We start from the raw sequence: 25,732 nt of genomic DNA on the forward strand, positions 1-25,732 counted from the left end.
AGAAAAACAAAAGAAAACAAAACATTTTCTCGCTTAAACGGGGTAGCCTAAACAGGCTTTCCCGAGCTCCGTTTTTATCCCGATAACCTGAGTCATACGAGCTCCGAAAAATTTCAGAAAAATTTCTAAAAATTCTAAAAAATTCCCTTATCATTATTCGCCATTTTTCGATATTTTACAGGTATCGTGCCTAGCCTGACTAGAGTTGGACTATGCAAGACAAGACCCTTTCTTTGCCTTGCTCAACTGACCCTTCAGGGTTTCTATCAACAACTTGATGATGTTGAACCAAACAAATTTAAATGTCTACATTGTATTCATAGAATGATAAATAACACTAAACAGATAAACTCGAAGAGGATGATAAAGAAGTTTAGTTATTTACATTATGCTACAAACTTGTACATTTATCTCGCAACAAATATCACCCACACTGTAAGAACACCTTTTTTCTGACAGTTTTTTTTTTAAAATTTTTTGAAAACTTGTCATGTTGATTTCTTCATTACATCCTTAGAAATCTGGAGTAAGAGATGGCGACTGAGCATGTATCATTGCCACACCAATGGAGAAAGCCTGTAGGTATGAAAGAGAAGGGTGGAAGTTGATGACATATAGACCATAATTCATGTCTATTATCTTGATAGTCGATTCAGTTCTCTTTGATCCCTGAAAATTGCAAAACAATTGCTTGCTAAGCATTCAGTGAGTGCGTGAAATGTAGTATACTATATGTTGGCCATCTAGCTCTAGCTACCAGTAAGAATAGAGATGTAAGAGCTACCTCCGTAAATAGATCGACCGACTTGTTATGATCCTGCAGCTCCTCTTTTAATGAAGATGAAGAGTTCTTGGTGATGCTGCTGCAAGAAAGTACTTGTATAGAGCATCCAACATCCCAACCACCACAGTCACATTGCCCCCCAGTTCGCCATCTCGTTATGATACCTGATGGACCTCTGGTTTGGATACTTTGGCCACCGTGGAGGTCGGCTGGAACTAAGACAGTTAAATTTTTAGAAGATTTATCTCTACTTATCGACCGACTTCCATTGCTAGTTTCCTGAGAAACTAAGGGAGCCGAGGAAGCATCAACATCATTTGCATTTGATGTGCCGAGAAATTTAAGACCCCAACCACCAACTGCTGCCTCCCGATCGCAACCTCGTCGATGATCACTTAGAACAACAGCAGCCAACTCATGTTCAGGTGTGCAATCATTTTGAACTTGATCAGTCAGTTTGTTTTCATCATAGCTTCTGAAAAAGGAACTCAATTCATTGAGACTGCAGATGGAATTATTCTTCAATGCTTGGCTTGGATTAAGTATGTTCGACACCCTCTTACCCAACTCCTTGGCTTTCAGGATGAAGGAACCTGAACTTCTCGTTCCGAGTAAACTTTTTGCATTAGCATTGTATAGAACAAACTCAGTCTCCCTTGTTCTTGATCCATCTGTGCCAAAGGTTAAAAGGTTGGATACTTTCATTTTTCCAAGGATTTCCGATGCATCAGAAACACATTTTTCTGATTTGAAGTTGTTAACTGATCTTGAATGAAACGAGTAGATGTAGTCCTTTCCTTTAGCCATAGAAGATTCAATTTTCCAGGGCCTGGAAAGGTATACTTCTGAGAAGTCATCACCTACTGTAAATACAAAATAAGGTGTGCCACTCTTCCATTGATATCGAATCTGTCCTTTCATCATAGAATCGTTTGCGGTGGTTAGCGTAGACTCGCATAGATCATATCTCTGGCTTGAATCGACATCGGAGACAGGAGTTTTCTCAGAAATTTTCATCACAGAATTAGATTTTTCAAGGATTGCTTTTCTCCTGAATTGTGTCAGCACTGACCTGCAAATAAGAGCTGGAGTAGCTGCAGCTAACGCTGAGGCAGTTCTAATCTGATTTTTATCATTGTCAGAATGAGTGTCCATGGTTCCTCTTCTTCCAAGTGTTCCAACTGCAGAACCAAATGAAGAATCTACCAGTAGAGTATTGATCACGATAGGCATAGACAATGAGGAACTCATGAAGGTCCTTGCTCCTATGATTGTCATAATCGAATTAAACGACCGTTGAACCTCAGGCCTGAGGACTACATTCAGTGGCCTAGACAACGAGTCGTACACTTCGATGGGTTCTCTAAGATTATTCATATGTTTTGCTCTTCTGCGAGGTTCTAAGGCTTCGAATAAATACTTCATGAGTGTCAAATTGAAGGAAGGTAAAAGGAGTCGCTTGAAAGTTTAGTGAGCTCTAAAGAGAGATCTGTGGCCTCCATTAGCACACAGCCAAAGTATCTGCATCAGTTATAAGCAAAGGGAGGGGAAGCTTGAAAAAAAAAACTCCTATTTTCTTGCAAGTGAAAGAATTTCATGCTCATAATGAAGAATGCTGGAACATCAATGCAGCATGAGAACATTAATATCAAATATATAAAGGGTAGTCAGGTCAGGAAACTCCTGTCAATAAATACCAGATCTCAGAAAAGGATCTATTATATGTAGTATTATCCTATTTTGCAAGACATTATTTTCAAAATTCAAACATATAACCTCTACGTCACATAGTAATAATTTTACCGTTACGCCAAGACTTCTCTTTATTGATGCCAAATATATACAATACCAAAATTGTATCCAGACTCATACAAGGATTCCGATGGGATGGAACTCCCACGTAGACTAAAAACTCACAAAGAAGATTTTTTTTAAATTGGAAGATGATTTATATTTACACTACATCAATTTAAAAAGAACAATCAAATGAAAATGAGGCAATAAGACAATGTAATTGGACTGCTGCCCAAACAGTTGTACCTTCTAAACTAAAAACATACCAAAATTTCTTAACCCTCCAAAATAAAGAATAACTTTTCAACTTTGCTGTGTCCTTAAAAGCTTATTCTCCTAAGGAGATCTTATCAAAATTAATCATTACATGTCAAAACTTAGGATATAACTAAATTCTTTATTGGCAATCTAATTAGACTGTTACCCAAACTATCGCGCCTTCAAAATTAAAAATATACCAAAAAATAATCACCAACATTACCTTTTCCTTAAAAGCCAGTTTCATAAAGAGATCTTTTACCAAAATTAATCATTACAAATCAAAACTTAGCATAGTAGATTCTTGATTTGCATTAGTGTCCTCCATCGAGGACAACACGATGTTAGAGAAGCTTTCAATACGTCTCCCTACAAGTTTTAGCATCATCAACTAGGCTGTCATTTCTTTACTTGCATTAGAAACAATATCATCACTAGCGGTCAGAACAAACTTTGGCATCTGAGATTGTAGTCACATTAGGCATTTTCATTATCTCGAGAACCAAAGAAGTTGAAAATTCCAACCAAATGGATGTTCAAAATTGGATATTGTTGTTCAATCCCAGGTGATTTCTCCAAGAGTTAAGATAACTGCGTTAAAGAAAACAATTACATTCCTTATTAGGTAGGTAATAGGTATTTGTACTTGTACCTAGACAAGAAGATACGCGAGTTGCAAAACATTGTTTGTCGAGAGAATAACTTCTCCATATAAATTTTTGGATTATTCCTGAACTTATCAATATAGCATTTACTCTTTCTTCTAGCATACCGTTCTTGCATTCCAAAATGCCATTAGATTGTAGTGAGTAGGGGCTATTGTTGGGTGAATGATGTCTGACTCAAAGAAAAATTCATTGAATGATGCCCCATATAATCTCTTCTATCACTACGAATTATTTTAATCATTTTGCTAAGATAATTTTCAACCTTATTCTTTTAGTGCTTAAACACTTCAAGTGTCACTTAACGATATAAAGGTGATGCAATACTTCTTTCCACCTCTCATTTGAACAAACTTCATGTCACATGTGGCAGTATGAATCCATTCAAGAGATGTAGTGCTCCTTTCTATTGAAGAAAAATGAAACTTTGCTATTTTAGCTTCCATAGAAGTCTCACACTTGTATCTTGTGTCAAACTTAATTTCGGCAATAAATCTAATTTCGATAATTTGCACAAATTATAACTGATATATCCTAAATGGTCATGTCGTAAATCATAAGACTCAATCAAGTAAAAGTTGGAATTTTATTATTCATGGGGAAATCTTCATTAAGGGGTTACATTTGTTTGAAACAATCCTTTTTCAAGATATCGCTTCACTATAAAGTTACCATTCTTTGTAAGTATCAACTTGTCAACTTAGAATACCAACTTCATGTCGCTCTTCACAAGCTAAACTATGAGGTCTTCTAGTTTCATCTCTGTCATTGTTCTTGAGATAATCCTTGAAGTCCTATATTAGTGATAGCTTCTAGATGATCATAACCTCTTGAAGGGATTTACAAGTATTTATAATTTAGGCATGAATCCCTTGCAAAGTTACTTGCTTTTGGGAATATGATATGAGTAGGTTATGTATGTTTCTAAACATTATTTGATGCACATCTAATTGTATTTGAATATAATCTATGTTTGTTGCACCATATTTCATTATTTATGTCACTCCATTATATTCATTTAGAGATCTACTCTTTACTTTTTTTTTAATTGACTGAACGCAATTTGAAGCGAAAATGGAGCAAATACTCACATTGAAGTACTTAGAGAAAATCAGCAACCTAAGTCATGCCATATGGCACGACCATGTGCCTCCCACAGTAGTGCACATGGGCAGGTTGTGCCCCTCTCCACAGAGTTCACATGGCTGTGTCATGCCAAGAGGCACCACCGTGTCTTTATAAGCAGAGAACTACACGACTTGACTGCACTCCCCGGCCATGCCAAATGGCACAACCATGTGGTAGAGAACATGAGGGGACATATCCCCTCCCCTATATAAGGAGATTTTATCCCCTTAGGTTATATCCTTGGTTTGGGGCCCCGCCCCCTTCCTTTGGAAAGGATTTTCCCCTCTAAGGGAATTTCTAGAGCATCCATCTTGGTCGATCCGTATCATCTGTCTTTCTTCGGAGCAAAGGAGAACCTCCAACAACATCAGACTTCATGGATAAGCATTTCTCTTCTCTTTATTTTGTATTGGTTATGTCTCCCTTCGTAATGGAGTAGATTCTCTGATTCTTATGATGTATTCTAATGTGATGTTGATGTATAAACTATGTATATATCATTTCTTTGTTCAATGAAATGTTTATGCTATGTTCTATATGTAGTTTGCCTTGTACGTATTTGATGAAATGTGTGTATGGTATATGCATATATATTATGGTGGATTGGTCACTTTGTAAAGGAGAAATGATAGATTGTATGACGGTGGATCCCTGTGACAAGAACCTTTAAGTGGATTTTCTAGAATGATCCTCTTGCTAGGACATCAATCCTCTACAAAGGAATATCTACTTGGAGTTTAGAGGAGTTCTCCCAAATTAATGTTAAGAAGTGACTTATGTAATCTAGAAATGTATAATCAGGGAGCCCTATGATAGAGGGTAACCTTGAACTGGAGTTTCTAGGTTACGTCTTCTACTTAGTTGCATTAATCTATCGTTAGGAAGTAAATCAGATAACTCTAGAATTATATACCCCTTGAGCCTAAAGATAATCTTGTAACCAGACTTTCTAGAATTGCTTCTTTACTTAATGGTGTTAGAACTTAGGTAAAATCCCGATGCGATCTTCACAGGATTGTGCTGAACTTTAGTTAGAAATCTTATAAAGTGTAGGCATGAAGGTAACAAGATAAACAATACATAAGGATATTAACTAGCATCATAAGAAACCGAACTCTTAGAATCACTTCCCCCCAAACCAATTTCTCTTTCCTAATCCCTCTCACTTCTCTCTCTTTCCTTTCTCTTTATTTCTCTTCCTTCTATTTCTTGCTTACAAGCGTTCGTGACTAACCAACCTTATGATTGCCTAGATAATTTACCGTGTGAACCCAACTAGTGCTTAATCAACAGCCCTATGGGATCCCTCTCACTTGCAGTCACACATCAAGTTTTTGGTGTTGTTGTCGAGGATTTTTTCAATTAATATTAGTTGATTAGCATTTGAGTTACTCTAGACATTTTTCTTTTTGTTTATAAACTCTACATTGTCTTTCTTATTTTACTTCTACATTTTTCTTTCTTGCAATTTAAATTATGCACTTTGTTTTCTAATAGTCTTGTTTTGAAGGTGATTGTGGTAGTTTCCAAAAACCTACTAATTGTTTCTACATGATATAATGGGTTTTGGTCTAGCCAATTGTCAAATGCAAATACACCTTTAAGGGCTTTTGTCGCGCCCATTGTTGGAACAGTGAGATCTCCCATTGTACAACCTTCGATTGATGCAAAAAACTTTGAATTTGACCTAGAATTGATTGCTCTGATACAAAAGAATCAATTTGGAGGAGCACCCGAGGAGGACACATATCCACATCTATTTGATTCCATCTATTATTGTAGTACCATAATCTTAAATGGTGTTTCCAGAGATGCAAGAAGGCTAAGGGGATTCCCTTTCTCTCTAAAGGATAAAGCTAAGGCTTTGTGGTATTCTCTTCCATCAAAAAGCATAACAACATGGGAAGAGCTAGAGACAAGTTTCCTGAATGAGTATTTTCTACCAAGCAAAATAGCTGAACTAAGGAAGCAAATCATGAGTTTTGCACAGATGGATGGGAATCATTTTACACTACTTGGGAGAGATTTCAAGGACTATTGCATAAGTTCCCTTATTATGGCTTGGAAGAATGGCTGATAATCCACATATTCTATGTAGGGATATCTTTCTCAAATAAGACTCTATTAGATTTAGTTTCTAGTGGTTCTTTGATAAAAAAAAAAAAAAAACCTAGAAGAAGCATATGACTTCATCGATGATTTGCACAAAACCTTCATGATGCGTTAGATAACATCTGGATGTCATATTCTAAAGGAATTCTAGAAGTGTAAATCATGAATATCAATGTGAACGCTAAACAAGAATCTTTGCAACCACTCAGGAATGTTGAAAAATAAATAGAAGATGTCATTGTTGGGACCGAAATGTAGCTAGAGGGGGGGGGTGAATAGCTCGTCGCGTGCTCGTGGTCGGCGTTGCTTGTTCCTTCAAAGATGTGCAGCGGAAATACAAGAAACAACTACAACAATGCTAACAAGTAGATTTACTTGGTATATGTTGGTTGCTACTTGGAAAACCTAATGGTTCCACTGTACAAAAATTTTGTACAAAGGTCTGAACCTTTTCCTAGCTACCATGTGTTCTTTTAAATTAAACTTGGATCGCCTGCGGAACTTAACACGTTTGATCCAAAGTTTAATCTATTTGTTCTTTTAGGTTTAGACTTGGATCTCCTGCGAAACTTAACACGTTTGATCCAAATCACCTAGGTTATTAATTTCATTAAATATTAATTTCCAAAATTGGCTTCCAGGACTACATGGCGAGGCACGTGACCTTCTTGGATATGGGAACAACCACCACCGCCTAGACAAAGCCTTTTAAGGAAACCTAATATTTAATTTCCTTAAATAACTTTAGGTCAACCGAAAAGAACAATCAAATCACAATGAAAAGAAAAAATAAAAGAACACAACATCGAAAACAAATTCGAAATACTAGAATCGCATGCCTCTTGTATTTGGTATTTTAACAAAGAAGTAAAACTAGTATGATGCGGAAATTAAATACTAGTATACCTTTTCTTTTGCAAGCAAAAACCTCTAGGTCTTCTACCGTATTCCTCTTCTAACCTCGGACGTTGTGTGGGCAACGATCTTCCGAGATGAGAAACCACCAAAGCACCTTCTTCTCCTTTCTTCAAGTTTCGGCCAAGCACAATGCTTCCAAAAGATGAAGATCTTTTTCCACCAACCAAGCTCCAAGGAATGTAAGCTTTCTCTCCTTCTTCTCCAAGCTAAAATCCGGCCACCACAAGACCTCCAAGGAAGAAGAAAGGTTCGGCCACATGGATGGAGAGAAGAGAAAGAGAAGTGTCGGCCACACCAAGGAAGAAAAGAGGGAGAAAATAATAGAGGTTGTTCACCTTGAAGGCTCCCAAAACCCCCTCTTTTATAATTCTTAGCTTTGACAAATAAGGAAATTTAATTACAATAAAATTTCCTTAACTTTCCTTGACATGAATTAATTAAGAAAAATTAAACAAAATTTCCTAATCCCTCATGTCATGGCCGGCCACCTCATGGAGAGCAAACAAGACAATTTTCAATCAACAATTAAAAATTCCTTATTTGTCTTCGGAAATTTTAAAAAATAAAATTTCCCTTTAAAATCACTTCATGGTTGATAAAAAGAAATTTCTATAATTTTAATTTTTCAACATGTGAATAATTTATAAAGAAGAAAAATAAAATATCTTTCCAATCTACAAATAAGGAAAGAGATTTAATCTCTTTCTTTAATCTTTTGTAGAACATTATAAAAGAGATATTTTAATTTTTAATCTTTCTAATAAATTATATCTTTCACATAAGAAAATTTTAAAATTAAAATTCTTTTTTTAATTAAATAGGGTCGGCCACCTAAGCTTGGGTTCAAGCTAGGGCCGGCCACCCATGAACCAATGGTTTGGCCGGCCCTAGCTTGATCCACAAGCTAGCTTGGCCGGCCCCTACACCATGGGTATGAAGGTGGGTATAGGTGGGTATAGTACTCTATAAATAAGAAGCTACGATAGGGACCGAGAGGAGGAATTGATTTTGGTCTCCCGATAAAATTAAGCATCCCGTGTTCGCCCCGAACACACAACTTAATTTTATCAATAATAATTCATTCCACTAGAGAACTATTATTGAACTACCACACCAATCCCAAATTACATTTTTGGGCTCCTTTTTATTATGAGTGTATTAGTCTCCCTGTGTTTAAGATGTCGAATGTCCACTAATTAAGTGAGTTACTGACAACTCATTTAGTTAATATCTTAGTTCAAGAATAGTACCACTCGACCTTATCATCATGTCGGACTAAGTTCACCTGCATGGTTTAACATGACAATCCTTATGAGCTCTTCTTGGAGATATTATCAACCTAGATTACTAGGGCACAGTTTTCTTCTATAATCAACAACACACACTATAAGTGATATCATTTCCCAACTTATCGGGCTTATTGATTTATCGAACTAAATCTCACCCATTGATAAATTAAAGAAATAAATATCAAATATATGTGCTTGTTATTATATTAGGATTAAGAGCATACACTTCCATAATAACTGAGGTTTTTGTTCCTTTATAAAGTCAGTATAAAAGAAATGATCTCTAATGGTCCTACTCAATACACTCTAAGTGTACTAGTGTAATTATATAGTTAAGATAAACTAATTCCTAATTACACTACGACCTTCCAATGGTTTGTTCCTTTCCATTTTGGTCATGAGCTACTGTTTATAATTTATAAGGTACTGATAACATCATCTTCTATATGTGACACCACATACTATGTTATCTACAATATAAATTAATTGAACAACTACAAACAAATGTAGATAATTTGACCAAATGTGATTCTTTATTCAAGATAAATGTTTACAAAAGCTTAGGCTTTTAGTATACACTCTAACAGTATCCACCTCCAAAGGAGGTGACTAATCCAAGGATCCACACACGCACACACACCTCCACTAATAAACACTCCTTTACGGTAACTACCGAAGGCGGAGAAGCCCTACAAGACTCTCAATACAAGAAGAAAGGAAAGGGCAGTAAAGAACAAGCAAAAGCTTACAAGAAGTGCAGTAAAAACCCTAACCCTAACTTCTCTTCTTCGCCTCTTAACTTGGACAAACCTTCCAAGAATCTTCAAGATCTGGCGTGGAGAGCTCTGTGGAGAAGCTGTGGAGTTGCTGAGATGATCTCAGATGAACCTTGTAAGAGCTCGGAAGATCTTAAAGGAATCGAGGGCCTGCAGCTTAATACGACACCAACGGTCGGATCCCGATCGATTAGATTGCTCCCAATTGATCGGGGAGGCTTTGGATCGATCCACTAATTGATCCAGAGCACCTCTGTGCTCTAGGAATTTGCCTGGATCGATCGGTTGATCGATCCAGGGCTTATCGCGATAGATCGCAGCTTCCCAATCGATCCACTGATCGATTGGGACCTCTGGATTGATCCACTGATTGATCCAGCAGGCTTCTGTGCGCTCGCAACTGCCTCTCAATCGATCCACCGATCGATTAGGACGAAGGCTTCTCGCAGGGACTCCCCAATCGATCGGACGATCGATTGGGCTCCAGCCAATCGATCGGTTGATCGATCCAGCTGCTAGTTTTTGTCCAAAACCAAGTCTCAAGCCCCCAAACCAACATCCGGTCAATCCATGACCTGTTGGTCCATTATGCCTAGCATCTGGTCACCCTTGACCCGCTAGGACTCCCTCACCAAGTGTCCGGTCAATCCTTTTGACCCACTTGGACTTTTCCTCATCGTGCCAAGTATCCGGTCACTCCCTTGACCTACTTGGACTTTTCCCTTCTTGCTAAGTATCCGGTCAATCCCTTTGACCCACTTGGACGTCCACCAGATGTTTGGTCAACCTTGACCCATCTAGATTTCCTCGTGCCAAGTATCCAGTCAATCCTTTGACCTACTTGGACTTCCCAATACCAGATGTCCGATCAGCCTTGATCCATCTGGATTTTCCCTTGCCTGGCTTCACTCACCAGGACTTTCACCTAGCTTCACTCACTAGGATTTTCTCACTGCCTAGCTTCACTCACCAGGATTTTCCTTCTGCCTAACATCCCAATTAGGACTTCCCAGTCAAGTATCTGGTCAACCTTGACCTACTTGACTCTTCTCCAACCAAACTGATCAGACCCTGATCAGAGGGAAATTGCACCAAACAATCTCCCCAAATGAACAACTGCACATGCAGTTGTTCATATCATCGAAGTCTTGTATTGTCAAACATCGAAACCCAAACCAAGACTCAAGCTTGGTCAACCAGGTCAACCTTGACCTGAGGGATATTGCACCAACAATCTTCCCCTTTTTAATGTTTGATAATACCTCATTTAAGTTAGGCTAATTCCATAGCCTTAACCTCCTTCATGCCACTAGGTAATGAAGGCATAAGTTAAACCCTTCATTCTGCTCCTAAGAGGGCAAACCCCCTCTAGGTAATGAAGTCCTAACTTAAACCCTTCATTCTCCCCCTATTGACACACATCAACAAATGCCCCATCTTTGGACACACATCAACAAATTCACTTGTTGAAAACTCTCCCCTTTGAGACTCTCCCCCCGAAGAGTTGCTCATCGTTGTTCACAACTTCACTCGTTGTGATCAACACGATAATGAAGATCTCATACCCTTCATTATCAACAATGCTCACCCTTGAGCATTAATCACTTGAATAACCCAAATGAAGGTCTCATACCCTTCATTTTTCCTTAACCCTACATTCTCCCCCAATGTAGACAAATGTCCAACCTTGAGCATTTATAACCTTAAACAATGAAGATATCCACTCTCCATTGTAATCCAATGCTCAACCTTGAGCATGTTCTTAAAAGAAGGTTAACCACCTTCCAAGGTTCATGAAAAATAGTTTTCATGTCTTTAAATAGTACCTCCCCCTAAAGACATGGTCGTACCTTCTGTCATTGCACCAACAATGACTTGGAATCCCTAAACCTTTAGGAAACCCAAATTTAGAAGTTTTGAGGTTCAAATGTTCAAAATTTGAATCAAACCTCAACCTAAACTCCAATTTAGTCTTCCTCAACCAATCCATCCTTGTTTTCAACATGAAAATACCCTTTTTATGTATACAAATGTATTTTGAGGGGTTTGGAATGGTTACCTAGACTAAAATAGGTTCAAAATGCTGAAAATAAGCTTTCCCAGCCAAAATCAGCATCTTTGATCGATTGGAGTTGGGTTCCAATCGATTGAACCAGCTTGAATCGATCCACTGATCGATTCAGATAGTGTGGATCGATCGGTGGATCGATCCAGCGAGCTTCTGCTCGCGGGATTTGTCTTCTCAATCGATCGCCCGATCGATTGAGACACTCCAATCGATCGAGTGATCGATTGGAGGTCTGATAGTTGCTGAAATTCCATTTCAGTCAACTTCAGAAACCCCTAGAAAATTCTACAAAAATTCAAAAATCGTGAAAATTTATGTAGACATTATTTAGGGTATACTTTATCATGGAAAAATAGTTTTCTATGAAAATAAATCATATTTTCAAAGATTGACACAAACTCGAAAAACTTGTAAAAACTTTAGTGTTTTCTTCAAGTTTTGTGTCTAACTATTCAATGGTGATTACTATCAAAAGATAGTCTTCATCAAGGTTTTCCAAAAGCATTTTAAAATGTTTTTCAAAATCAATATCCCACCATGTTCCTTGGACTTAATGCACATGACTTGTACATTAGCTTTCCCAATGATGGGAAAGCACATAACTATGTGTTTTGATGAACTTAAAACTCAAAAGAATGCACTAAATCAACATCTTGAGTTTTGTTCATCATCCTAACATCTCACTTGTATCTAACGTGCACAAAACACATACAAGTCATCTTATATGTCTTTGTGAGATGTAAAATTTTGGTTTTTCCCTAATCTAGGGATCATGCACATCTATCTAGGCATTTTGTAGATATTGAACATCCACCTAGGATGTCACTTGTTGATACTACATGTTGATAAATGTCATTTGTCCTTAATTTTAAGGAATTAAACATAATGCATGATAATGCTATGGCATACATCAAAATGAAATAATTTTCAAAAGAAAATTTTCTTATAACTACATGATGTATGTATGGCATGACATGGTATTTTTTGTATTTTTCATAATAAGGTATGAGTGCAAAAAAAAATAAAACATGATGTCATGGCATATAATGGGAAAACAATCATAGCAAGGTTTAGCATAAATAAAATATACCTAGATTATCTATCTAAGTGTCCTTAAGCACATAGCTAATCCTAAAACTTAAACCTTAGATTGCCCAATTTCCTCAAGAAAATGTCAAAACCCAACTTGACATTTCTTTAATCTCTTGAATTAATTATGCCAATTGAAATTAAGCTTATTCCTCAAATGTTGGCATATTTCATTTTTCCACAAGAGTAGCTTTTTAACTTAAGGCTTAGATTTGTCTTAAATTACTAAGAAAATACCAAAGTCCCAACTTGGTATTTCTTATGTTCTCCCAAATTGTGCCAATTAAGATTACAATCGATATCTCCGGAATTAGGCACATTTTACTCTTCCAAAGAGTAAATGATAAATTCATTTCATTTTCAAAGGTTAATAATAACCTTGAAAATGCTCCTTGAGTGTCAATTTCTTCAAAGTTGGGTTAACTACCCTTCTTCTTAGAGTTGACACTCTCTAACCCATCTATGGAGTAGAGAAAATGCTCCTACGAACCCAACACCTATTGGTGCTCCTTGGATGCTCTAGGTATTCACTAGGGATAACTTCCCTAAATACCTTCCTAGTGACTTTGTTTGGCTTCTTAGGAGCCTTGGTCACTTTTTCTAGGTCAACCCTAGGGATTGTTTCCCTTGTGACCTTCTTTGTGACTTTCTTGGACTTCTTAGAAGTCTTAGTCATATTTGTTATTGCAAAGATACTTCTAGGGATAACTTCCCTTGTATCCTTGACTTGACCTCTAGACTTAGGGTTGGTTCCATAGCTATATGGAACCCTATGGTAAGTAGGTACATCCTTTTTGATTTTAGGTTTGTATCCCAAACCTCTATGGCCCTTGGATGACCCTTGTTGTCCTAAACCTAGATTTTGCTCATTTTGCCCTTTAAGGATATTTTCTATCCTTTTTAGGGTCTTTTCTAGTTTGTCAAGTCTTGACCACAAGACTTGATTTTCCATCACTAAGTCCTTAGTTTTTGATTTCCCATTAAGTCCATGAGCATTTTTGTTTCTAGGCTTGTAGATATTGACCTTAGTGTTCTTGCCTAGATTTTTATCTACATTCCTAGCCCTAGGTGTAGTGGTTTTAGCATGTAGAGCCATATGATTTTCCTTAACTTTATTATGCTCTCTATTCTTATGGTAAATAGCATTAAAATGATAAAGACTTGACTTAGCATGATTTTTACCATTGTTCAAAGGAGTAGGATTAATAAATGTTACCTTTCTTTTTACCTTGGAGGCTCCCCCTTGAGTTGAACTTCCTCCTTGAGCGTTGACCACCTTCTTCCCCTTAGGGCATTGACTTCGGTAATGCCCTCTTTGTTGGCACAAGAAGCACACAATGTGCTCCTTTCTCTTCTTTGTTGTGGGGATGGTCTCCTTGGGCTTCTCCTTGCCCTTGGGTGCCACTTGGCCCTTCTTCTTAGCCAATTTAGGGCACTTGCTCTTGTAGTGCCCGTGTTCCCTACACTCAAAACATATAATATGATTTTTGTTATTAATTAAACTATTTATACCTTCTTGTGTAGGGGTGGCACTTGCTCCTCCATGTGATGTGGATGTAGAGGCTTCCTCTTGATCCAATAGTGATGCTCCTCCATTAGATTTGACTTGACTTGTGGAGGTGGAAGCTTCTTCATCCTCTTCTTCTTTTGACCCGGATGTGGAGGCTTCTTCTTCTTCTTGATCCGGTGTCACCAAAAATAGCTCCCCCTCAATCCTAGAGGTGGAGGCTTCATCATCTTGTACATGGAACAAGGAGTATGCTCCCTCCTTGTTCCCTTCATTGCATTCCCTCGAACATGAAGCTTCTTCTTGGACTTCTTCTTCGGAAGTTGAGCATCTCTCAACTTCGGAGTCCTCCTTTTGGTCTTCCTCTTGATTTTTCTCCAATGAGTCACCCTCTTTGGATTCTTCTTGGATTGGTGCAGTGGAGGGGATCTCATGAATTGATGTCAACTTGCTCCAAAGCTCCTTGGAATCCTTGAATTCTCTAATTTTTCCAAGAATGTGGCTAGGCAAAAGATTAACCAAAAGCTTGGTCACTTTATCATTGGCCTCACATCTTTAGACTTGTTCTTTGCTCCATTTGCTTTTCTTGAGGACTTTACCCTTGGAATTTGTTGGAGCCTCGAAACCTTCCATGAGAGCAAACCATTGCTCTATCTCCATCATTAGGAAATTCTCGATCCTTGATTTCCAAAGATCGAAACTTGTTGAAGCATATGGTGGAGCCACCCTTGTGTCAAATTCAAGTCCATCTTGGAATTGCATCTTGAAGTTGAGCTTCTTGAATTTTTTGACTTTGATGAATTTGCTCCAATTTCTTCACCCTCTAGCTTTGCTTGTTTTGTTTGCTCCTTCTGGCGATGATTCCGGTGAAGAGCGACCTTGCTCTGATACCACTTGTTGGGACCGAAATGTAGCTAGAGGGGGGGGGGGGGTGAATAGCTCGTCGCGTGCTCGTGGTCGACGTTGCTTGTTTCTTCAAAGATGTGTAGCAGAAATACAAGAAACAACTACAACAATGCTAACAAGTAGATTTACTTGGTATCCACCTCCAAAGGAGGTGACTAATCCAAGGATCCACACACGCACACACACCTCCACTAATAAACACTCCTTTACGGTAACTACCGAAGGCGGAGAAGCCCTACAAGACTCTCAATACAAGAAGAAAGGAAAGGGCAGTAAAGAACAAGCAAAAGCTTACAAGAAGTGCAGTAAAAACCCTAACCCTAACTTCTCTTCTTCGCCTCTTGACTTGGACAAACCTTCCAAGAATCTTCAAGATCTGGCGTGGAGAGCTCTGTGGAGAAGTTATGGAGTTGCTGAGATGATCTCAGATGAACCGTGTAAGAGCTCGGAAGATCTTAAAAGAATCGAGCGCCTGCAGCTTAATACGACGCCAACGGTCAGATCTCGATCGATTGGATTGCTCCTAATCGATCGGGGAAGCTTTGGATCGATCCACTGATTGATCCAGAGTGCGTCTGTGCTCTGGGAATTTGCCTGGATCGATCGGCTGATCGATCCAGGGCTTATCGCGACAAATCGCAGCTTCCCAATCGATCCACTGATTGATCCAGCAGGCTTCTGTGCGCTCGCGTCTGCCTCTCAATCGATCCACTAATCGATTGGGACGAAGGCTTCTCGCAAGGACTCCACAATCGATCGGCCGATCGATTGGGCTCCAGCTAATCGATCGGTTGATCGATCCAGCTGCTGGTTTTTGTCCAAAACCAAGTCCCAAGCCCCCAAACCAACATCCGGTCAATCCATGACCTGTTGGTCCATTATGCCTAGCATCTGGTCACCCTTGACCCGCTAGGACTCCCTCACTAAGTGTCCGGTCAATCCCTTTGACCCATTTGGACTTTTCCTCATCGTGCCAAGTATCCGGTCACTCCCTTGACCTACTTGGACTTTTCCCTTCTTGCCAAGTATCCAGTCAATCCCTTTGACCTACTTGGACGTCCACCAGATTTCTGGTCAACCTTGACCCATCTGGATTTCCTCGTGCCAAGTATCCAGTCAATCCTTTGACCTACTTGGACTTCCCAACATCATATGTCCGATCAGCCTTGATCCATCTGGATTTTCCCTTGCCTGGCTTCACTCACCAGGACTTTCACCTAGCTTCACTCACTAGGATTTTCTCACTGTCTAGTTTCACTCACCAGGATTTTCCTTCTGCCTAACATCCAAGTTAGGACTTCCCAGTCAAGTATCTGGTCAACCTTGACCTATTTGACTCTTCTCCAACCAAACTGATCAGACCCTGATCAGAGGGGAATTGCACCAAATAATCTCCCCAAATGAACAACTGCACCTGCACTTGTCCATATCATCGAAGTCTTGTATTGTCAAACATCGAAACCCAAACCAAGACTCAAGCTTGGTCAACCAGGTCAACCTTGACCTGAGGGATATTGCACCAACAGTCATCAAGCTACAAAATGAGAGGTTCATTCAATTAGAGGCTAAGATGGAGAGATTGTCTTCCTAATCCATTAGACCTCAACTACAACTCGTACAACTTCAGGAGAATTCTCTTTACTCTAGCAAATCTGAGTCACAATTTGACAAGCCTTCTCCATTATCAACAAAAGAATCAGATAATCTAATCCTCACCATTCCAACTAGGGTCTACAAGCAACCGATACCATTTTCTCAAAGATTGTTCAAAGAGACGCTTCAATAACAAACCATGATCGGCACATTTGAACTGATCAGGAGGAATTTTGATAAATCATTTAAGCACCCTGAGATGTTGGAAACCAAATATACACAAGTTGCTTATTCTTCTAGAGCTCCATACATTCTACAAATGCAACCCAAGGAGAAATATATTGAATATTGCTATGCCTTAGGGAACTTTAATATAAACATGGGGAATGAAGTCGTGGATCCATAACTAGAAGAAATTGAAAGTTTGGTTGAGGTGGCGTTTGTTGATAGTAATTGTGGCGAAGATGATCATTATGAGGCTTTATATAATCTTGATCCTGATGATGGAGTATTTTATCCTACTTTTGATAGTATGGTGGATGGAAATGTAGGGACTTGTATTGAAGAAGTAATGTCCCAAGAATCACTCCATTTATCTGTACAACCACTCGATACTATAGATATTGCAGGAATTGAATTTGATAACATTGGAAGTGTAGGGACTTGGTCCCAAGAATCACATACTTTAATGGCGGAATGTCTTGAAGAGGTAACTAACAAGAAGGAGCCCAAGACGTAACTAACAAGAAGGAGCCCAAATTCTCATTACCAGAACCTCAAAAAATCACTTTTAAAGAAATAATGGTAGTAGGCAAGGTACCTACCTCAACTTGTAGGATCCCACTACAATAGTGGATGTTGCAACCAAATCATCTACAACCACCTGGAAATACTTTCAAGGAGACAAAGATGGAGGGAGCGATACTAGACCATTTTGATCTAAAGATGAAGGCTCTCTCCATTATATGGGTCATTGGAAGAAAAGTCCAGAAGCATCTTACTCTAGCCACAACGATATTTAGATAAGCCCAATAAGAGGTCGAGCTAAAGACTTAAAACAAGTATTTATTGGGAGGCAACCCAAGTTATTTCTTATTTTTATTTAAATTTTTCTTTATCCTTACCCTAACTCTCTACTTAGTTTTTTTGTCTAATATTCTTTATATAAGATTCAAAGATTAGGAGGAGTGCGACTACTCGATGGAGAAGTTAATGACTTGGGCATTTGCATGCATCATTTGGTAACTTCTTGGGATCATTTGGTAACTTCTCTTACTTTAAATCTCCTCTGCATTATTTCTAGTTTTCATTGGAACAATAAAAAATTTAAGTCTAGGGGATGTGTAGGGTTTAGATTAGTTTTTGTCATATTTCTTTTTGTATAATAAAATATTTCTAGTTGCCTCATACATCATATTATGATTATTTGCCTTTAATCAAAATACTAGCACGTTTGTTCTAGATTTCATGTGGCTTATTGTTACTTATGGTGAAAGTATATCTAGTGATCTATGTTTTTCTATCAATGTTAGCATGAAGTGAGCAATATTTTTACTGTAAGAGTTTAAGTATTAGCCTTGTTTTAGGATCTTCCTACACTTTACCTACCTTTGATGGTAGATAACTTTGAAAATATTTATAATTCATAGAACTTGATTAATACTAGTATTTTTGTGGTGACCTCTTAATTATATTTTAGTTACTAGATGATCTCAAATCATGACAACTTACTTCAAAAAATCAAAATCCCTATATTTATATTTATATATTTGTATTTGTGTTAGTGCTTCATCTTTAAAGCACTAAAAATAAAAAATCATTTCAATAAGGGGTAAACAATAGTTATTGTGAGTGGAAACTAACAATTTACCGAGACTGAGTTTGGTTACTAGGGAAATAAATATTATATTTCTCTTGATTCCGAACACTTCTTTGAGACCTTGTGTAATTTGAGATATATGAACCATGCGTGTGGCAAGTAAGTGTCTATCACTGGGAGCATATGTTAGGATGTATACTAAAAGCTTAGCTTTTGGTATAAACATTTATTTTGAAATAAAGAATCAAATTGGTCAAATGTTTACATTTATTAAATGTAATTGTTCAATTAATTTATATAGTAGATAACATGGAGTGCGGAGTCACACTTAGAAGATCATGTTGTCGGTTCTCTATAAATTATAAACAGTTGCTCACGACTAAAATGGAAAGGAACAAACCATCAGAATAGACGTAGTGTAATTAAGTATTAGTTTATCTTGACTAATAAATTACACTGATGCACTTTAAGTGTATTGAGTAGCATCATTTAGGTAAGTTCTTTTTGTACTGACTTAGTAAAAGAACTAGATCTTAGTTATTATGGAAGTGTGTGCTCTTAATCCTAATATAATAACAAGCATGTATATTTAATATTTATTTCTTTGACTTATCAAAGGGTGAGGTTTAGCTCGATAAATCAATATGCCCGATAAGTTGGGAAATGATATTACTTATAGTATGTGTTGTTGATTATAGAAGGAATCTATGTCCTAGTTATCTAGGTTGAGAATGTCCCCAAGAGGAGCTCATAAGGATTGTCATGTTAAACCCTGCAGGTGGACCTAGTCCAACATGACAATAAAGTTGGGTGGTACTACTCTTGAAGCTAGATATTAATTAAATGAGTTGTCAGTAACTCACTTAATTAGTGGACATTCGTAATCTTACACAGGGAGACTAACACACTCATGATAAGAAGAAGCCCATAATGTAATTTGGGATTGGTGCGGTAGTACGGTAATAACTCTCTAGTGGAATGAGTTATTATCGATGAACTTGAGTTGTGTGTTCGGGGTGAGCACGGGATACTCAAGCTCATCGGAAGGCCAAAACAAATTTCTCCTCTAGGTCCCTATTGTAGCCTCAATAAAGTCTCAAGTCCATCCAAAGAAAAGCCTATCTTGGTGTCCAAGAAGGGGCTGGTTCATTGCTTGGTGACCAAGCAATGGCCGACCACATATTCTCTAGAAGTGGCCGACCCTTGCCTTGGGCAAGGGGGGCGGCCACAATATTTAAATTAAGAAGGTTGTTTTTGAATTTTTAAATTTCCTCAGATATTTACAATTTGTAAAAAGAGAGATTTTAAAAATTTATAAAAATTTTCCTAATTTAAATTAGGCCACAAGATTTTAAAAGAGAATTGTAAAATTTATAAAACTTTCTTTTAAAAAGAAATATTATTAGAGATGTTTTAAATTTTAAAACTTGGTTTTAAATTTTAAAACTTTCCTTTTAATATCCACATTGAAAAAATAAAGAGTTTGTAAAATTTTATTAGAAGTTTTCTTCTTTTAAATTTTATAAAAAAATTTCTTTCTTTCCCTTTTAATAAGTGGTCGGCCACCTTGCTTGGTGCCCAAGCAAGGGGCCGGTCAAATAATTAAACATCAACAAATAGTTGTTTAATTAATAAATCAATATAGGATTGATTAATTAAAAGGAAAGAAAAAGAAAAAATTAAAAGGAAATAGGAATGAGTCTAATTTTTTATAAAACTCTTTCCATAATTTTCTGTTGGGAAACTAATATAAAAAGGGGGGAAAGGGAGGCCTTGAAAAATATAACAATTGATATTGTGTTGTTGGAGATCATCAAGTGGTCGGCCCCTCTCCCTCTCTTCCCTTTGCTCTCTTTTGCTCCTTTGTGGTGGTGGTGGCCGAATTCTAGAGAAGGAGGAGAAGCTCTCCGGGTGGTGTTCGTCTTGGAGGATCGTCGCCCACACGACGTCCAAGAGGAGGCGAGGGATATGGTAGAAGATCTCGAGGTTTTTAGCATACAAGGAAGAGGTATAACTAGTATTTAATTTCCGCATCATACTAGTTAATTTTTCTTTGTATAAATGCCAAATACAAGAGGCATTCGATTCTTGTTTTTCGAATTTAATTTCGATGTTGTGTTCTTTTTCTTTTTTCCTTGTGATTTGATTGTTCCTTTTGGTTAACCTAGAGTTATATAAGGAAATTAAATATTAACTTTCCTTAAAAGGCTTTGTCTAGTCGGTGGTGGTTGCTCCCATATCCAAGAAGGCCAAGTGCCTCGCCATGCAGCACTGGAAGCCAATTTTGGAAACTAATATTTAATTGAATTTATAACCTAAGTAATTTGGATCAAATGTGTTAAGTTCCACAGGAGATCCAAATCTAAACCTAAAAGAATATATAAGTTAAACTTGGAATCAAACGTGTTAAGTTCTGCAGGAGATACAAGTTTAACTTAAAAGAACAATTGGTATCAGAGCTAGGGTTTTGCCTCTGTGTATTTGGTATTAGTTTAATTATGCACATGTCATACATAATTTAGGCAGGTTAATAGTAGGATGTGCTAACTTTGTGGATGCAGGATCCAACTATTATGGCTTATAGTTATTATGTGTGTGTTTGGACCCTTGGACATGTCAAGGGCATTTATTATGTGTGCATGATTGTATTATAAAATACAGCAGGAGCTGTATTTAGTTTTATTAGGATTTTATTTTTTTTATCTAGATACATGTACATTCCTTTTATGGAATATAGGATCGATGGATGCAAATTTTATTTTATGTTCGATCTAGTTTACATGTACATTCCTTCGAGGATATAGGATCAAAAAATGTAAAATTCTATTTATGTCGCGGATCGAATCTTGCAATGCGTGGAACCTTTTGAGGATCAGAGTGGTGCAGCGGAACAAGGAGCAAGATGGATGCGACAACTAGACCCGGTGGCAGTGGCCAAAGATGGCAGCAGCTAGGGATGATGACACACAGAGGACAACAATAGGTAAAAGCCATAATAGTTGAAAATTAGTTTTTCTATTTATTGCTTTTGTATTGTGCTGTGTGTGAATGTTAGTGTACATGTTTAGTAGGCTAGCATCATCAAAATTCCTCACTTTAAATAACTAAGTGGGAGAGGAATTCATTTTAGTGAATTCCACGGTCTCCATTACTGGTTTGTAAGTGATGCAAACAAACTTGCGCGTTGGCTCTGAGTGCCTTCCTCCATATCGGATGAGTTTGTTTGCGGATCACTAGACCAAACTTCTATTTCGGATGACTATAGGAAATTAATTAAAAGCATGTGATCTTCACCATCGGATGGGGCACAATCTTATTAATGGACTTAGTGTCAAGTAATGGTATACACTTAGGCACGTCTAATAGTATCCTCCCCATCAGAGTCACTGCTATTATTTGTGTGACCGAAGGAAACCAACTATTAATTTTATTTGTCAAAAAGTTAGGTTGACAAGATAATAAAATTAATGGGATAAACCCTCCTTTTACAAATGTTGAATTTGTATACGTCCACACTATCGTGGCATACAAAATTCATGGTGCTTTAAGGTGTTGGTTAATTTAAAATAGTATTGTTTGAGGAATCAATATTATTCTAAATTTAGAGTTCTGACTAAAATTTATTTTGTGATTCTTAGGATGAATTTCAACCCACTGGCCATTATTCTAAAAGAAAACAGACTTACTGGTCCCAACTATATAGATTAGAAAAGAAACCTGGACATTGTTTTAACTGCTGAGGGCTATAAGTTTGTACTGTCAGAGGAATGCCCAGAAACACCTAGCAATGATTCTACCCTAGAGGAGATTCAGCATCATAGTAAATGGGTAAAAGCTGATGAGATGGCGCGGTATTACATCTTGGCTTTGATGTCAAATGTATTGCAACATCAGCATCAGGACTTACCAACAGCCTATGATATAATGAACAATCTCAAGGAACTCTTCGGACATCAGAATCGGGTTGCTAGGTAAGAGGCAATGAGAAAACTGATGACAGCCACCATGTCTGAGAGGACTCCCGTGAGGGATCATATTCTCAAGATGATGGCTTACTTAAACGAAATACAAGTTCTTGGAGAGGAAATTGATGGGGAATCCCAGGTCGATATCATCCTCCAAACGCTGCCCAGAAGTTTTAAGCATTTTTGCCTGAACTATAATATGAATAAAAGGATGTATTCATTGGCGGAACTTCTGACAGAACTTCAGGCAGCCGAAGGGTTGTTTCGTCAACATTCTCAAATTCACTATGCTGAAAATGGTTCTACTTCTAAGCCGAAAGGCAAGAAGAAGAAGAAACAAAATGGCTCAGCAAAGAAGGTGAATAAACCTCAAGGTGCAGGACAAAAAGCTGGAATAAAGAAGCCGAAGGGCAAGTGCTTTATTTGCAAGCAGACTGGACATTGGAAGGCGGACTGTCCTCATAGGAAACAGAACAATAAAGGTATATCTCATACTCTAGTAGTTGAAATATGTTTAGCGGTGTTATCTACCAGCACCTGATGTGTAGATATGGGAGCCACTGATCATGTCTGCAATTCTTTGCAGGGGTTCCAGGAAACCCGGCGACTATTTGATAGAGAGATAACTGTCTACATGGGCAATGCTACTAAGGTGGCGGCTGTTGCAGTGGGAGATGTCTACTTATCATTTGATAGGAATAGGAAATTGGTTTTTAAGGAATTGTCTTTATGTACCTAGTTTTATAAAGAATTTAATTTCAATTTCTAAACTGTATTTGGATGGAAACTCCTTTAGTAACAATGTGGTTATAAAGAGAAATAAAGTGATTATCTATTCTGGTGCATTGGTTGACAATTTATATATTTTAAATCCAATTTCTCCCACAAAGCAAAATATGGAAATTAATAACACATCTTCTAACTCTAATAAGAGAAAAGAACCTTCAGAAATGAACCAAACACATCTTTGGCATCCAAGGCTTGGTCATATTAACTTAAGTAGGATTCAAAGGCTTGTAGCCGATGGACTCTTGGGTCCATTAGAGTTGGAAAACTTTCCAACGTGTGAATCCTGCTTGGAAGGTAAGATGACCAAGAGACCTTTTAAGGCCAAGGGGTATAGAGCCAAAAAAGCGTTAGAATTGGTTCATTCTGATTTGTGTGGTCCTATGTCTATCCAGACTAGAAGTGACTTTGAATATTTTGTCTCTTTTATAGACGATTATTCAAGATATGGATACATTTACCTAATGCGCCGCAAGTCTGAGTGCTTTGATAAGTTCAAAGAGTACAAGGCTGATGTGGAAAAATGTCTAGGTAAAAGTATCAAGACACTACGATCTGATCGTGGTGGCGAATACCTCTTAGGAGAGTTTAGGAATTACTTATCAGAGGTCGGGATTCAATCCCAATTATCCGCACCTGGTACACCCCAACAGAATGGTGTGGCAGAACGAAGGAATAGGACTCTTATGGAGATGGTTAGATCGATGATGAGTTATTCAGAATTACCAAATTCGTTTTGGGGATACACTCTGGAAATAGCAGCGCACATTCTGAACTTAATATCTTCTAAATCAGTATCTTCTACTCTCACAGAATTATGGAATGGGCGGAAGCCCAGTCTAAGACATATTCGGATTTGGGGTAGTCCAGCACATATGCTAAAACAAGATGCTGATAAGTTAGAATCTCGTACAGAAGTTCGTATGTTTGTGGGGTATCCCAGAGGAATGAAAGGCAGTTTATTTTATAGTCCAAAAGACCAGAAGGTCATTGTTAGCACCAATGCCCAGTTTTTAGAAGAAGACTATATAATGGATCACAAGCCCAGTAGTAAAATTGTTCTAGAAGAACTTAGAAAGGACATGTCTACTTCAGTACTAATAGTACAAGATGAAGTACCACAAGAGACTGTAACACGTGTCACACATGATACACAACCACAGACGGTGCCTCGTCGTAGTGGTAGGGTTGTAAGGCAGCCCGAGAGATTCATATTTTTGGGTGAGTCTTCGGACTTGATCCCAGGCAAACATGAACCAGATCCCCGGACATATGATGAAGCACTCCAAGATATAGATGCAGTATCTTGGCAAAAGGTAATGAATTCCGAAATAGAATCTATATATTCTAATAAGGTCTGGGAGCTTGTAGAACCACCTGATGGTGTAAAAGTCATTGGATGCAAGTGGATCTATAAAAGGAAAAGAGGGACAGGTGAGAAGGTAGAAATCTTCAAAGCAAGGCTTGTTGCGAAGGGGTACACTCAGAAAGAGGGAATCGATTATGAGGAGACCTTTTCGCCGGTAGCTATGCTTAAGTCTATCCGGTACTCTTATCCATTGCCGATCATATGGATTATGAGATTTGGCAAATGGATGTCAAGATAGCTTTCCTTAATGGAAGTCTTGAAGAAAGCATCCATATGAAGCAACCAGAAGGGTTCATTGAAAAGGGCAAAAAGCATCTAGTGTGCAAGCTTAATCGGTCCATTTATGGACTGAAGCAAGCTTCAAGGTCTTGAAACATCCGGTTTATCAAAGTAATCTATACCTATGGATTTATTTAGTAACCGGATAAGTCTTGTGTATACAAAAGGTGCGATGGAAACGTGGTGGTATTTCTTGTACTATACGTAGATAACATTTTTGGTAGTTGGAAACAATATCAAAATGTTGTTAGAAGTAAGGGTATGGTTGTCCAAACAATTCGATATGAAGGACTTGGGAGAATGTATATATTCTTGGGATCAAAGTAATAAGGGATTGCAAGAAAAGAATATTTTACTTAGCTTCATATATCGAAAAAAATCCTTGCTCGTTTTAAGCATGCAAAACTCCAAGAAAGGTTTCTTACCTTTTGTAACTTTATCTAAAGAGATGTCTCCATAGACATCAAAGTAGATAGAGGAAATGAAGGCAGTTCTTTATGCTTCGGCTGTCAGAATCCTAATGTATGCTATGCACGAGATCAGAAATCTATTTTGTCAAGGGCATAGTTAGCAGATATCAAAGTAACCCTAAACAAGGACATTGAACTGCGGTAAAGCATATATTGA

General features: G+C 37.8%; 1 protein-coding gene across 5 annotated transcripts in view; it reads right to left on the reverse strand.

Annotated features, from left to right (window-relative positions):
- Nucleotides 1–361: 361 nt before the first annotated feature.
- Nucleotides 362–25,732, reverse strand: part of LOC122025046 — a 39,754-nt gene continuing 14,383 nt past the window's right edge. For 2 of the 5 annotated variants that reach the window (XM_042583812.1, XM_042583805.1), the window contains exons 2-3: nt 785–2,305; nt 362–669 (exon numbers count right to left, since the gene is read on the reverse strand). In XM_042583812.1, the coding sequence (XP_042439746.1) occupies nt 514–669; nt 785–2,209 (1,581 nt within the window). In that variant the 5' untranslated portion in view covers nt 2,210–2,305 and the 3' untranslated portion in view covers nt 362–513. Of the gene's footprint in view, nt 670–784; nt 2,685–25,732 lie in introns of those variants that run through there. The other 3 variants (XM_042583830.1, XM_042583825.1, XM_042583820.1) reach the window with 3 other exon arrangements.

The sequence above is a fragment of the Zingiber officinale genome, chromosome 1A (genome assembly GCF_018446385.1).
Source record: "Zingiber officinale cultivar Zhangliang chromosome 1A, Zo_v1.1, whole genome shotgun sequence".
Classification (NCBI taxonomy): domain Eukaryota; kingdom Viridiplantae; phylum Streptophyta; class Magnoliopsida; order Zingiberales; family Zingiberaceae; genus Zingiber; species Zingiber officinale.